General features: G+C 40.9%; 1 protein-coding gene across 1 annotated transcript in view; it reads right to left on the bottom strand.

The window, feature by feature from the left end:
- CRMP1 (collapsin response mediator protein 1) overlaps nt 1–14,979 on the bottom strand; it is a gene marked incomplete at its 5' end in the record, with an annotated part of 37,801 nt that overhangs the window by 3,211 nt on the left and 19,611 nt on the right. The window contains 6 exons of the mRNA XM_026846732.1: nt 2,366–2,545; nt 3,780–3,950; nt 5,538–5,679; nt 10,223–10,379; nt 11,452–11,572; nt 13,608–13,676. Coding sequence (XP_026702533.1) covers nt 2,366–2,545; nt 3,780–3,950; nt 5,538–5,679; nt 10,223–10,379; nt 11,452–11,572; nt 13,608–13,676 — 840 coding nt within the window. The remainder of the gene's footprint in view (nt 1–2,365; nt 2,546–3,779; nt 3,951–5,537; nt 5,680–10,222; nt 10,380–11,451; nt 11,573–13,607; nt 13,677–14,979) is intronic.

Below are 14,979 nucleotides of genomic sequence, written 5' to 3'. Positions count from 1 at the left end.
TATATATATATATATATATATATATATATATATATATATATATATATATAAATTTTGAGAAAGATCCTTATTAGGCTTCCTTCACAGTGAATGGCAGAAACGGGATTCAAAGGAACAGGTCCAACCTAAGATGTTTATTTTAAGTAAGATCAGTCACCATGGCTTCTCTCCATTCAGAGGCTATTCAGCAGGGTTGGTTCAGCTGCTCAATCCCACTTCAGTTATTGCAAGACTGATACCCACTATACTGGTTGCAATATTTTCTCTGCTTCTCCCCTTCAGATACTTCATTATCTTTATTAGAACTCACTGAAAAGTGGTGGCAATTTTTAAATTAAAATTTCAAAATTTTCCACTGCTTGTCATCAACTAGAAAAGCAATTATATGCTAGACTGTGGCATGGGACCCATCTTTCATTATTTGTCAATGGAGTATCTGTCATTTGAGCTTTGATTTCAGTTTGAGGTCTCTAGATTTTATTCCTGTACAGGTCCTATAAGGAATATGAGAAAAGACAATCAAAACAGCTTCACTGATCTTAAAATCACAGGAATCTAAAAAATAATATTTAAAAAAAAAAACAGTTTAATTTTCAGAAAGAGCCTGAAGCCATTTAATTGCAGAATTCAAAGCTCATCAAAAAGATCAGAAATCTGTCACTTACAAGATTATTGTTTCAGAATAATTTCCCCTACAGGTTAACAGTGAAATTAAAATACCGTATAGAAAGGACACTATGCATGGAGCTTTGATCCAGCTCTTACAGAAATCAATGCATTTTCCTTGCTTTCAGTAAGGGGGACATCAGGCTCAGAAGAGCCACTGTCTCCACACTGACAAAAATAATGCCCAAAAGAGAGCAGCTGCCAATCACAGCAAAGAATTTATCTTCCAGGGACCCACAAAGGCAGGAATTTATACTGCCATCCTTGCTCCAGGGATAAATATATACTGCTATCCTGTGCCAGTTACAGCTTTGCAGCCCCTTGTTTGACATGTTTTTTCCATATTCCTTTGTGCTCTGACATATTCATATGGTGGCTGATATGACCATCATTGGGTTTTTCTAAATATTTCCAATTAAACAGTGGAAAAAGAAACATGGGCATGAATCTGACCTCCCTTCCTCTCGGCAGGCAGCAGAGGGAGCTGCAAGAGCAAAAATAATCAGTCCCTTTCTTCGCCTTCTGCAGATCTCTCCTAGTATCTATAAAGGTCTTTCCCAAAATCCAGGCCCACTTGCAAGACGCAGGTTACGCAGCCCAGTTACTTTTGTGCAAACTCCTGGTATAAGACACCACTCTCCAATATTTGTTTTTAAAGTGTTGATTTCAGTATTTAAATGACATTGTCACTAACTTACATAGCACTCCCATGTGCTAAACCCTTGAGAGGCAAGTGTGAAGAGAAGGCTCATGTCATCTAAGTGGATAATGTTAAAGAAGTGCAATACTGATTGGTTGTTTGCAGAACTTCTTCATGTGCACTTGATTTTTGCAGTGCCTTATCTCATTAGAAGTGCAGACCTTCTGCATCCCACAGCTTGCCAGAATTTGTATAACAAATGATTAAAGATAAAAACTATCAACCTGCTTGTAGACTTAATTTCAGCTGCCACCCTCACAGGATATGATATATGCTTGGCTGAAGAAAAGATGAGTTTTAGTCAATTTGTCTTGTTACTTGTTCTCACACAGTGACTTTATTGCTCAGTGGCTGAAGCAATTTCCAAATAACCCCGAACTAGCATCAAGCCAATTCATTTTCAGCAGAGGAGTGCTGATATAATTCAAACCCAGAAGTGTCCAGTCTTAATCCTGGCCATTTCCCAAACTTTTTACTAAATGTAAGAGAAAAGTTTTCTAAGCTGTGAATGCTGCTAATACTCAGCTCTGCAAATGCACCAACAGTTCAGAGATGCCAAATATGAGTATCTCTAGCTTACATGCTTTTCTTCTCTGCAGCGTGGCAGTTCAGTATGCAAAGCTCAGTAACAATTTAAAATGCTGTTTCTCTTCTGGATAACCCTCACCCCAAAAAAGCTTTATCTTTTTCCTGAATTTTTACTAAAAGTAAATTCTATCACTATTCCACTTCCCTTGAAAAGCTTGCACAACTGGATATATGGCAATTATGTCCAACTGGCAACTATATACTCTACCCACTGAAGTTCACAGTGTTAATTAAGTTCCATCAGTTCACACTTGCACAGGAACCAGTTATGTGGTCGTTTTTTTGAACGAGTCATATATAGTCCACCTGATATGGTCTCATATTAGTACAGTAAGAATAAAAAAACATGTGCTACTATGGTTCCAAGAGGGTATGGCTAGGAAGAACATTAAACAATATCCAACATACTACCTTATTCCTGATTTTGATGCGCTGGTAAAGATATTCAGGGAAAGGTTTGCGAGGGATGAAGCGGCCCATTCCCTTATTTACATGCAGATTTCCATCTTCAAACACAATCTTCCCTTGGCTTATGACCACGAGTGGGGCACCATGGCACTCCATTCCTTCAAAGATGTTGTATTCAATGGCCTGAGGATCAACCAACATACTCACTACAAGTTCAGTACAAGATCTCTTTCAGCTAGTAACTTATTATCCATATTTGCAGTCACAGTTTTAGACAGCTGCCATTAAGAGGTGTATACAATTTTTTTTCTGAAGGAAAAGGAATACATTTTGACGTGAAATGATTTTAAATAATGCCTCCAATCAGACTTTCCTAGATCAGGCTTTTCCTTTCCATTTCTCACTTTTCATCAGGGCTCTATCTCATTTGTTTCTGAGGACTTGCCATATTTAACCAGAGCCTCTAGAAGTACAATAGCCTTAATAAGAAGGAAAACTGTGACTCAGCTGCTGGACACCCAGAGGATGTAGCCCCACCATGCATCTGCTGTGACTGTGTAAGGGAACTTGAAAGGGGCCACCCACCACATGTATTTCTGTCTGAAAATGCCCAGAAATGACAAGGAGAGCCTGAATCTAAATGGGAATAACTGTCAAAGGGCAGGTGATTATTACTTTCTTGAAAATACAGACAGATCCCAAGACAAGAGAAACTGAATCACCTAAACTTACTTTTTAAATGTTTCTAAAGGTTTTTGCCTTTAACATATAAATCACATTACCAGATTTACAATAAAACTTTTGGAAGAATTCCCCAATATAAAAGACCAAAGCACTGAACAACAAGATAACAACTTTTAAATAGACAACACAAGATAAAACCTGTCACGGTCACAATTGAAGTGACTGTGAGTCACTATTACTCTGCACTAAGGGCAGAGAAGTTTGCAGCAAAGCTTTTGAATTAAATAGAAAATCCCAACCATGAAGCTGATCAGAGTGGTATTATCAAAATACTTAATCCTCTCTCATAGTTTAGAATATTGTTGATTTAATCACGCAATTTATAATATCAGGTGCTTTTCAGGTAAGCAAAAAAAGTGAGTTGGTTTAAAATTTATCACAGTTCTATTAACCTCAGCTGCAGAGCTGCTGATTCTCACCTATTTACAGATCTGCCACAGCATGCAAAAAATAGTGCAATATGCAAAAAGAAAAGAAATCCTTCCTGATTCTAGTTCTTCCAATGCAAGATTTCAGTACTTTCATCTGAAACTTTTACCCACTTCGGAATAGGAATAGGCAGTTTCCCCACTCATCTATATCCCATGTATTTGGTGCTCACATGAATTAGATCAACAGTTGAAAAACAACAGTGGCATTTCTTTTTTCTTACTGGTTTTCCTTTTCTCCTTACCGATTTATGGCTTTTAGCAGTTATAGTCTTCACCTTATCAGGGTCCCAAATAACAACATCAGCATCTGATCCTACAGCAATCCGGCCTTTTCTTGGATACAGATTAAAGATTTTGGCAGCATTGGTGCTGGTGACAGCTACAAACTGGCTCTCGTCCATCTTGCCTGTGGCCTAAAACCAACATGATTTGAGCAAAACACGCTTATAAAATAGGGATTTACTAATCAGAGTACTGAACAGTTGGGAAGATATTGGAAACCATGTACTTCATATATATGGTCATGTTACATGAAAAATGTTATCAAGCAAGACTTTATCCAAGGCACATTACTTGGGAGTTTTAGATAAATAAATGAATGTGTTACTCCTGACATCCAAAAGAATAGCCAATAAAACCATCAAGTTGCTCAGTTATCCAAGGTCCTTTTCTCTACACACTGATGATGGCTAAGTGTGTTTTGTTGCTGGTCCTAGTAATTTCCATTTATTTAACAATTTTAAAACAGAGGAACTTATATGAGTATTACGAGATTAAATAAAAGATCAAGATTCAGACTCATTTAGAAACATTTCTTGCTAATTAACTCCACTCTATTATTAGTACTACCAAGCCTATATATCTAAGTAATACAATGCCAATTATAAAGTCCTTGACTGGAGAAATCTCACCACCAACTGAACTTTTTATACAGTCAGTGATGGCTTAATAACAGCTGTACACAACAGCATTTTGCTTTCTCATCAGCATATTTTGGGGTCTTCCCTGGCAATAAGCAAGAGCAATGTTCCAAGGAAGAACAGCAGTGACAAATATTTTAATATTAAATAAACACTTATTTCCTGCCTGGTAAAAAATGAGATTTGCAAAATATAAGGTACTCGGTGGTGCAGGACTGAATATTACCACCTGTAAATCTCATGTTGCAGTGCAGCTCCTTCCTTTTGTGGGAGTAACATAAAAGGAATATCACTGGCTGGCTGCCTTTTGCTTGCTTCCCTGCTTTGCTCCTCCTTGGCTGATACCTGATGCTGCTTCTGTGCTTGGAATCTCAGCAGCAGTCCCTGAAGATAGTGCTTATTAAACAGTCTGAGAGAAGTGCTCATGAGAGCGCTGTAAATACTACCACTTCCCAGTTTGCAGGATGCATTTGAGCGCAATGAAATGTAAGGTAATGGGTGTGAGTGTGTGTGAATGGGTGACTACATGAATACGGACAATGGAGAGAGAATATCATTATATATCAGGATCCATGGAACCATCAAAAAACTGCTAGCTTATACTGGCACCCCATCGCAAAATATGCCAGTATGAATTACATGGAATGTTCTCCTTCAAAGCATTTTATCATCTAGCCTCAGGCTCGGCTGCCATCCATTTGTAATTTCTCAAAAATGATGAGACACTTCCCAAATTCAAACAATCTATTCATCACATTTATATGGGTACCACTTCAAAATCATTAAACTGCTCTACATCCTGCATCTCTGAGAAGCATCCACTCTGACACAACTGGAAAACTGAGCGGTGGAGTCTGTGAAGCCACAGGGATGCAATGTCAAAAGTGAAACACAGCCCTGAGCTTATAAAACTGGAGAAGGTTTTTGAAATGAACAATTCACCTCGTAGCAGCGCTCTCTCAGGGAGTTCTCAGAAATGTATTAGAAAGTCACTTAAGTATTGGCCAAGAGTCTCCTGGCTTGCATTACTGAGCTAACACTCAATTTCTTTTTGGTTCATAAAAGTAAGCAATTACTTACTACTGCCTTGTCCCAGACAACAGTCATTCTTTCTTCAATTCCATTGACCCCTTCAGGAATCATAGTGAAGTTGTCCTTTCCAATGGCTTTCTGGGCAGTGCTGTATGGGCAGTGTCCACTTCCCGTCACCTGCAGGTCCCCACTGTGGAGTTAACAAACCAAAGGTTTAGATCAGGCATCACCAAGGTTACCTTGGTCTCAGACTAGCTGTGAATGGACCTTTCAAGCCTACACAGCAGAGGCACAGGCTGTACATCAGTCAGCAGCCTTTACATGTTGGCTACAGTTCACTGAAAAGCAACAATGGCATTGGACATCTCCACTTTACCCCGGGGCACCCTGAACACCCAGATTACAGCCCTCTTGGGTTTCAGGCTGCTTATCAACAAAGATCAGGCACAAACCCACTAACCAGGACAAAGGATTACTGTAGGATTAAGGAAATGATCGGAAGCTTGTATGAAATGTCTGGCATCCTCAAGATAAATTAATTCACAATGATGTTGAAAAATAATGGCAAATTTTACAATGCAAAGTCATGATCATCAAGCATGTTTCCCTGCATTTCTTCCCTGCAGATATACTTTTTTTGCAATGCTTACACAAATATTTCTTGTCTGACCTTCCAAAACAGAACCATGAAACTAAAAAAGGAAGGAGAATTTTTTATTAGGTACTCTAATTAAACGAAGAGAAGCATAGTGCAAATCAAACATGTGCTCTGGATTTATCTATTTTAGAGGTCTTACGCAGAAAAAAGCATGGAATAAAAGAGCTACCAAATAATAATACTTTTATTTAAGAAGTTGCTTTTTTCAGCTTAGAGAAATTTTTGTTTTTCAGAGACAAATTGGATCACAGCTGCTCTTGGGAATAAGGGGGCAGAATGTAACCAATATAGAGAATATTGCAAAAAAGACAAAAAAGAAGACAGGTTCTTCAAGATCCACAGGAAACAGATAGTATTTTAAAGTCTTTATTAAGACCACATGAGTCAAGCACATTAAAACATTATGATTTCTCTTCCATCACTCCAGAAGGGCCATGTCCCCAAGAGCCTGTCATCCTTTTCTTTAACTGATTCCGTGAGTTCCAACTCTGAAACATCTGAATGATTCTGGCCTATAAATTTAGATTCCAGCAAGCTAACAAATATGCAAATAAAGAGGAAAAAAGGCATTACACATCAATAATTGTAATGCAATTTTCTGGGCTCCCAGCCCTAACGATTGCTGACAGTCAGAGAAGAACCTTTGGCCTCTTCTTTGGTTCTTCACCATGCTCACACCTATCCATCCACCCATCCATCCATCCATCCATCCATCCATCCATCCATCCATCCATCCATCTAGTTTTTAGCAGAAGCCAAACCCTTGTATTCCACAGTGAAAAGGCAGCTATGTATCAGTTATTCCCAATCATTAATGACTGCTTGGTGTTACTTCATAGGATTAAACCAAATCCATCAGTTAAACATTCATTTATTTTAACACACCAATAAAGTCAGAAGATTGCAATGCCATTTCTTTCTTTTTGATGCTCTTCTGTCAGCTAAGCTTCTTGTGGCTTACCCTCTCTCTCTTTTCTGCACTCGGATGAACACAACCATGAAAAACATGAATGTCACAGCCAGGCCCTGTATCACGGCCCATTTCCTTGAGGTTATGCTGCCCTTCTTGCACCATGCTGTTAATTCCTACACTTGAATGATAAAAAGGAGTTGTTTCCTCTGGACGCCATTTTTCCTCTCCTCTGACATTTAATGACATTTAATGACATCTACCACACTCCCCAGTCTAGTCAACAGAAGACTTCTGAAGCTGAAGCACGTCACTTGAAAGCTGCCCAACACCTCCTGGTTAACCACACGGGCACTGCTACTGTCTAAATATTCTCTACTGTCAAATGGGGGGTGAGCATCAGATCAACTGAAAAACTGAGAGACGAGAAGGGATCACCACAGAAAACATCTCCAAAAGAGGGAGTGGTGGGAATTAACAGTGGACATACGTGTATGCTTAAATGCCACATCAATACCTCATCATCTTATTCTTCACCAAAACCAATGCTTTCATGGCAGGTTACATCTTCCATGAAGCACCAAGATCTCACATCTCTAGTTCAGAAGCAATGGCCTATCACAGCAGCAATAATGCAGCAGCAGTAATGCAGCAGTACACCACAGAGGATGAAAGCTACCTCAGCTGCATGGCCCACAGATGAAACAATGACCAAACCTCATGAGGTAAAACCAATCTGCCAACCCCATCACACATGCTGGATTTTTATACATTCAGCTTTTCAGTGAAAAATCAACACTTTCTGTGGAAAACAGCACAAGCGCAATGCTGTGTACTTGCAGAGGAAGATGTTGTAAGGATTTTTTCATGAACGTAAAATACTGGTCTCCTAATGAACAGTGTAATAGAAAATCAAAAGACTATCTTTACCATCATCCTTGCATAAAATTCCCCACAAATGCATGACAGACTGATAAAATATACAGTTCTTTTTTTAGTTTCACAGTATAGGTTTAAAGTATTAAAACTGAAAGCAGGCTAAACTGCTGTCATTTAAGATCTAGGATTTTAAGCCACTAGGAAAAAAAAGGCATTTTTGCATGCTTGGAGGATAATGAAAACTTCTGTGACTCCTCGGTTTGTCTTTCTGATGTTAGTGTTAAAAACAGTCATTATTTGGATTCCAGTTCTAAAAATTCTTTTACTATTTTAGCTAATCTGTTTTGACCCACATACTATTATTTTGGCACTCTCTTCTAGGAAACATATAGCCATGTCTGATAGAGTAAAGAGCCAAACATTTTGATACACATTCACATGTGCTGGCTAAGAGCCTTACCCTCACACAATGAGCTTCACTCTTTACAGTGCTGATAGTGATGGATGAGACTAGAAAAATAGTTCTTCTTCCTTGTCCTTATTTTAAGAAACAGAAAGCTCAATTATGGAAAATCATTTCTGCCATCAGACCATCACAACAGAACAAATTCCTGCATATTCTTACCAGAATCACATGTAACTCAGAGCTCAACTGTTCATTCATTAATAGTGCTGTCCGTGCAACATCATTAGGGCAGCTGAGCTAAAATCTGGGTTTGGTGGACTCCACAACCTGACCCACCGTGTGCAAGGAGAGATGTGTGCATACTGCAGCAGTGGCGCTGACTGATGGCAGCTTCCCATCACACAGGTGTGCCCATCCACCTAAAGGGCAGCTCTGCCCAAGCCTGAATTACACATGCAGGGGCCTTGTATTACCAGCCACCCTGGCACTGCCTGCCATACAGCCTGTGGAAAGCTAACCTCAGGAGGAAAATATTTTCCAAAGACCACTGGGTCACTTTTAGGGTTCAAATTTTACTGCTCTGTCTAGAGCACTGGAAACCCTAGCAAGGGGAGGCAGCAGATGAGATGAGTGCCACCACATGCACTAAATAAGGTTTTGAATGGTAAGTTGAGTTCCTCACTCCAGCACTTGCAATCTGTCCTGGTGGGATTTCAGCTGTGAATTTCTGTATCATTTCAAAGCAGATGGTCTTTTGCTTAAGCTAAAGAAGACCCACAGTTGGCTACAGGCAGAAAATACTTTCAGGGATGGGTTTACAGTCTGGGTTGCTGTCAAGGCATTGCTGATGTCTTCTTTTCTATATGAGACACTTCTCCCTCTGCTGTCCACATTCCTTTCATCTGTCTAGTGATAACCTTCTCCCTGCCAACCTGACAGTCAGCCCATACCCTTATCCTGTCAAGTGATGGCCTCTAGTCAGCAGCCTGTCTCCACCTGGGTCCCTGAAAGTCTCCTTTGTAATCTGCTCTGACCTCTTTCTCCTGCCTGACATACCTTCTCTATATGTACCTCTTATCTTTGCTGTCTTCCAGCCTGAGGACCCTGGAACCTATAAAGACACAAGGCAAACTAGAAGTAAAAACAAGGCTGTAAGAACTAAATACAAGTAAACTTACATGATTTGGGTCCATCCCAGATGAAGGCAAACTACCAAGTCAGAAGTTTTCAATACACTGAAGCTAAAGCCACTGAACTCTGCTACAAATACTTAAAATTTAGTTTAGGAGAGCCTACTTCTCAAAAGTGCTCACAGCTTACAGCCCTGCACCAGCTTTGACAAAAACTACAACAGGAAAGTTTTCTAGCCTCCACATATCTCTGCATTCAGGTACAACCCTGATTTCAGGAGCTGTGCTTGCCAGATATGACCAAGGCGCTTGAAAATAAGTCTGTTTTCACAGATGGGGGTCTATCCACCAGGCTGTTGCTTATTCTGGATGGTGAGGATGTCATCCGATCATGTATTAATCATTTAGGTGGAAAAAACAGAGAACCATGGAGAAAGCCAGTTTGAAGTCCTGTGCTAAAGACTATCCAGCTGTACAACTAGGAATTACTTCAAAAGCAGAAAGAAAAATAATTAATTCCTGAATAGCCAGCAGTTCCCTCTCTATCATGCTAATCAGGAGCTGGAGAGTCCATGCCTGCTTACCTGGCAGCCTAAACATAGGGATATAGCCATCACGCACTTTATACATCCCTCCTCCTGTATGTGATTGGTCTAAACAAAACTGAGCTGATCCCTAGATGCTTCATCCCATTTGTTTTTTGCACTTGCCTGATCGTCAGCCTATAAAAAATATGAAGGTCTTTCTTACCATGCTAAGAGCGAATTTAAGTGATCTGGAGTGGTAGGATCAGGGCTTAGAGGTGGCGAAGTCACGAAAGCTGCAGCCTTGGCCCAGTTTTTGCTCCAGTAATGTGTCCCATCTGTCCCCAAGCTGGCAGTGATCGGCTCTCCAAAAACAAGGGGACCTTGGAGAAAGCAAGGATATACAGGAACTGATTACAATTGACTCTCTCTTCAGCACATTATACTACTTGCTGCATGCAGTCATCTATAATTATGCATTGCTACAGGGCCAGTGTAGCTCCCAGAAAATTAAGCAGCCCTGGCTTTGTCTGTATGATAAAAAATTAATCAGGAGGCTCTCTGAGCTACACATGCTTTTGATGAGCCTATTTACAAAGCTCCCTTTCTAATCCAGAAGGAGACAGTTCAGATCTGGTTTTAATTTGTACTGTTTTAATCATAGCCATGTTCTCTACATTGCTCCACTTCGGACGGCATTAAGGTGGAGGATGGGCTCCAGCAGACAGATGCCTTTTTACTACTCCCAGGTTGGGCACAGCACCAGCAGATAGCAGCATATGGTCCCCAGCACCATACTCCAAGTCTCCAAGAATACAAATACCAAGATGGTATTTTGCTCTTTGTCTTTTCCATATTGCTCACGCGCTTTGTAGCGCCAACCAGCAGAATGGTCCTGACTTGCAAATGCAGCTTCGAAAGTGGCTGCCTCCAGGCTCACAAGTCCCTTTTGGGTGCCTTGTAACTTGGATTGCTCCATGGCCCCAGCAAGCAGTATCAATACCCAGATGTCCCCAGTGCACCTCTGACAGGGTCAACCTCCAGCAGCAAGGCCAGGAACACACACAAGGCATCTCTAACAGCAGGTTCACTGCCCAAGCCACCCCTCAGAGGGCAATACCCTGAATTAGGGTATTAGGAATAACAGGAATAAAATATCTCCCTCCCATGAACAGAGATACAGCAGTCTAAGGGAAAAGTAAAAGGGAAGGCAGGATGAGAAAGAATTACAACACAGTCTTAAAGGGGACAGAGTCTGGAGAGTTTCTCAACTGAAAAATGTAGGATTTCCCCTCATCTTTCCCAGCTGTAAATATCTGGAGTCTGTGATGTACCATTCTTTGGTAACCTCTCCCTATATCTTGTGATTTGGGTCAAGATGTACAGGTCTTTCCACTGAGCTTCTATTAAAAAAAAAAAAAAACAACATTTTTGAGAGAAAAGGAAGTCTGTTACCTTTCTTTCTGGCCAGTGCAATGATATCAGCTGCACTCTTGCTCATCACCTTGGTGATATACACTGGGCAGTTTATTCGACTGGCAATGGTGATGGCACGGAAAACTGCTTCTGCTTCAAGCTAAGGAAAACAAGGAGGAAAAATATTAACTGTAAAAGCAGACTGAAGAAAAGATGAACTGGAGGACTGAGCCATGTTTCTCACTGTTTAGCAACAATTCCTCGGGGGCTGATTCTGCTTTTTCCATAGAGATGCAGTACTGGGAAACAGGGAGCTGACCCAATCTCAGACACTTCACATGAGGAGTAACCACATCCAGGCTGTACTCACTAACGGAGTACAGCTGCCCCAGCACAAATACAGCTCCCTGACTCCATGAACCCCAGGAAAAGTTACATCCAAGAAGCTGATGGGGCTCTTCCTTACCACCCCCACACCCTCTTTTCCGCTTCAGACTTCTACCCAGTAGTTGGAAGGAGAACAAAGCAAAGAAACATTAGCCCCGCACAGAGACGACGGCTGAGCTCTCCCTGGCACCTTACCCTATGCAATCTTTACATAAGGATGACAGTGAATGTATTTTCTAACAGCAACTTCAGCATTATGGACTAAATTTATCCCATAATCCATAAAAGCCTTTGAAGCATCACCCAGTAAGTCTCCTCTGTCAGCACGTGTAAAGGCAATTTCCTCTCAGGGGGCCACCTGGGACGTAGGCACACAAAGCAGTCATCTTCAGACAGAGGAGCACTGTTTCCCAGCAGCTCCGGAGGCTCCTCTCCCCAGTCATCAGTTTTATACCTCCTGTCCAGATGGACTGATAGTATCGACATTTTAATACCTAAAACTCTGTTGTGACTGAAAATACTGACTTGATGGTACAAAAATTTCTGTCCAAGAGTTGTCCTAGAAAAGTTGAGCCACTTAGCCCTTCCAAAACCGCGTGGCTTAATTCTTCAGTTTTGTGAAATGTTTTTTCTTAAATCACCCTGTCACTTCAGGCTGTCCTAGGACTTTTATCACAACATTTGCTCTGGAAACCCCAAACGCATCCAGAGAAGACCAGAGAAGGAGGAAAGGACCTCTGTATCTCAGTGCTGGGACTGAGGTGGTCAGACGCCATGGTCAGAAAGATGCAAAATCCCTTTCTGGAAAGTGCAAATGCAAATTTTCCTTAAGCCCTTATTGTCATTAAAAGGAAACAACCCCCTTCTTTTAGAATAATTTAGGTGGAAGTTAAACAACAAAATGAAAAAGTACATAAACAGTTCAATAAGAAGAATGTGACCAATTAAGCTGACTCTTTTTGCCTTGGGGAGAAGTTATATAAAGATCTGCAAACCACAACAATTGCTTCAAGTTTTGCCTCAAATCCCAAGGACCTTGTCTATTTAGTCTTCAAGGAAAGCAGTCACTTCCCACTACCGCCCTCCATGATCCCATTAATGGTCTGAACTGCGTACATTAAGGGGCATCCACATGTCTACAACTTTTCCTCCTCATTAAAGAAACCCTTTCCAGATGCCCAAGATGAACCATGCCAGAGCCCGGTTTTTATTGTAGGAGAGTTGCATAAAATGAGCTGCCTTGCAGCATCATTCCATTCTCACATATTTCTACAGCCGCCATTTCTACTACAAATGTATCTGCTGACATAAACTAAGATTTATTTGTGGATGTATATGCATGGTATATATGTACACATGCATCTTATAGGAGGTTTTCGGCCAAAGCATTTTAATGAATAGTTATTCCAAAGCCTAACTCACAAGCTTCGCTGCTGATTTTTACCCTGATAAGCCCTTTCTTTTGTCAGCATGTATCAAATCACAAGGGTCATGCTCAAAAAAAACATGCACGCCTGTGCCCGGGGCAGTAGAAGCTGCAACTCCTGAGTGTAAAAGGACATGCGCATTCCCAGACAGAAGGAACACATCTGCTGCAGCAGCAAAAGGGTATTTCAGGCAAACAAACAAGCTGAAAGGTGCCTGGACTTTTCAAGGCTTTGAATAGTACTGGAAGAGGCTGTGGGAGATACAGACTGTTGCCTTCCCCCACACACCCATCTATCATCTGCACATACAGAAGCCAAGCTGCAATACTACATGTTCAACAAAATATTTCCATGAACGATAAAATGAGTGAAGTCTCTTACCTCCTCTGGCCTGCTCAGGGCATGTCCCTCAGGTCCAGTGATTCCCATCTCCAGGATACGCTTTTGTTCCTGCAACGTAAGAGATAAATGCTGATGACCACTCCAGGATGAGACCCTTGCACCAGGCATCCTCTGGGAGATTAACAGCCACATTGTCTGACTGCCCCTTTTTCGTCTGTGTAAATGCAGCTGCGTAAGCCTGCTGCTGGGGAGAACTGAAAACACTAGCTCTAAACTGGTCCCATGTCACCCCAGTGTCTGCTCTGTGCCGCCAGCACAGATTTCAGGGGAGTATTTGTCTCTGCAGTGTGATAGAGCACATTTATGCCTCAAGCCATTGGGCTGCACCATCAGAAATCTCCTCTGCCCTCCAGAAAGTCTTACTTGATACCAAGACATCAACCCAAGGAACAGGCTTCAATCAATATACAAAACAGTAATTAGAGGTATTTCCAGCCTGCAATACTTTCTTTACTTGCACAGGTTCCTCTCTGGCTGAAATCCATGAAGCACTGTTACCTTCCTCGAACTTTTAGCATGGCTGACGCTTTATCAAATAAAATCTTGCCTTTGGCATCTGGTTTTCGGTAACACTTTTTTTCTACAGAATGAATCACTAAAAATATGTTCTCATGAAAGCAAAACAGTGTCCTCTAGTTGTGAGGGCACTATGTCCACACCATCTTAACATCAGTGTGGGTATGTCAGAAAAAATCTGTGCTATTCAGCTTCACAGCAGTGAGACAATCTTTAAAAAATAGACAAAAAGCTTCACCTATCTTTTAATTTAAGATCAAGAAGTGGTATTGGAATAAATTCCCCTTTTTGCAGAAAATGGTGATCAACCATTGTTCCAGGTCTGACAGCAGAGCAGGAGTGGGACCAGAGCTGTTGATATACCTCTGACCCTGGCCTGCCCTGCCCACAGGTCTCTAATGAGCTGAGTTTTACAAATGTAATGACTCTGTGATACAGAAAAATGTCCCCTAGAGACCAGGATAAAGTTACCGAACACACTTTACCGTGTCATCAAATAAATATTTGATCCCAGGTCCCCGAGGGTGAAAAGCTCACACATTATCAACATACTCCAGCAAAAACCTGAGCAAGTTAATATTCACATACACTTTTGCCTTTGCTGCAATCACTCAAGGCTGAAGAAGCATTAATAAGAATGTATTAATCTGTGTGATTAAGAATATTTTGGTTAGAAAATCATCATGTTTCATAAGCATTCTTAAAAATAGCTGTTCTGAATCATTAATGCAACAGTGCCAATTAAAGACTTCAGATAATTAAAATACAACAAAAAATAACGTTACAACCATATTAAAAAAATAACAAGATGGCAAAGAATGGCTACACAAAGTAG

Source organism: Athene cunicularia, assembly GCF_003259725.1.
Source record: "Athene cunicularia isolate RWA chromosome 4 unlocalized genomic scaffold, athCun1 chr4_part1, whole genome shotgun sequence".
Taxonomy (NCBI): Eukaryota; Metazoa; Chordata; class Aves; order Strigiformes; family Strigidae; genus Athene; species Athene cunicularia.
This window is presented reverse-complemented; position numbering and strand designations above follow the sequence as displayed.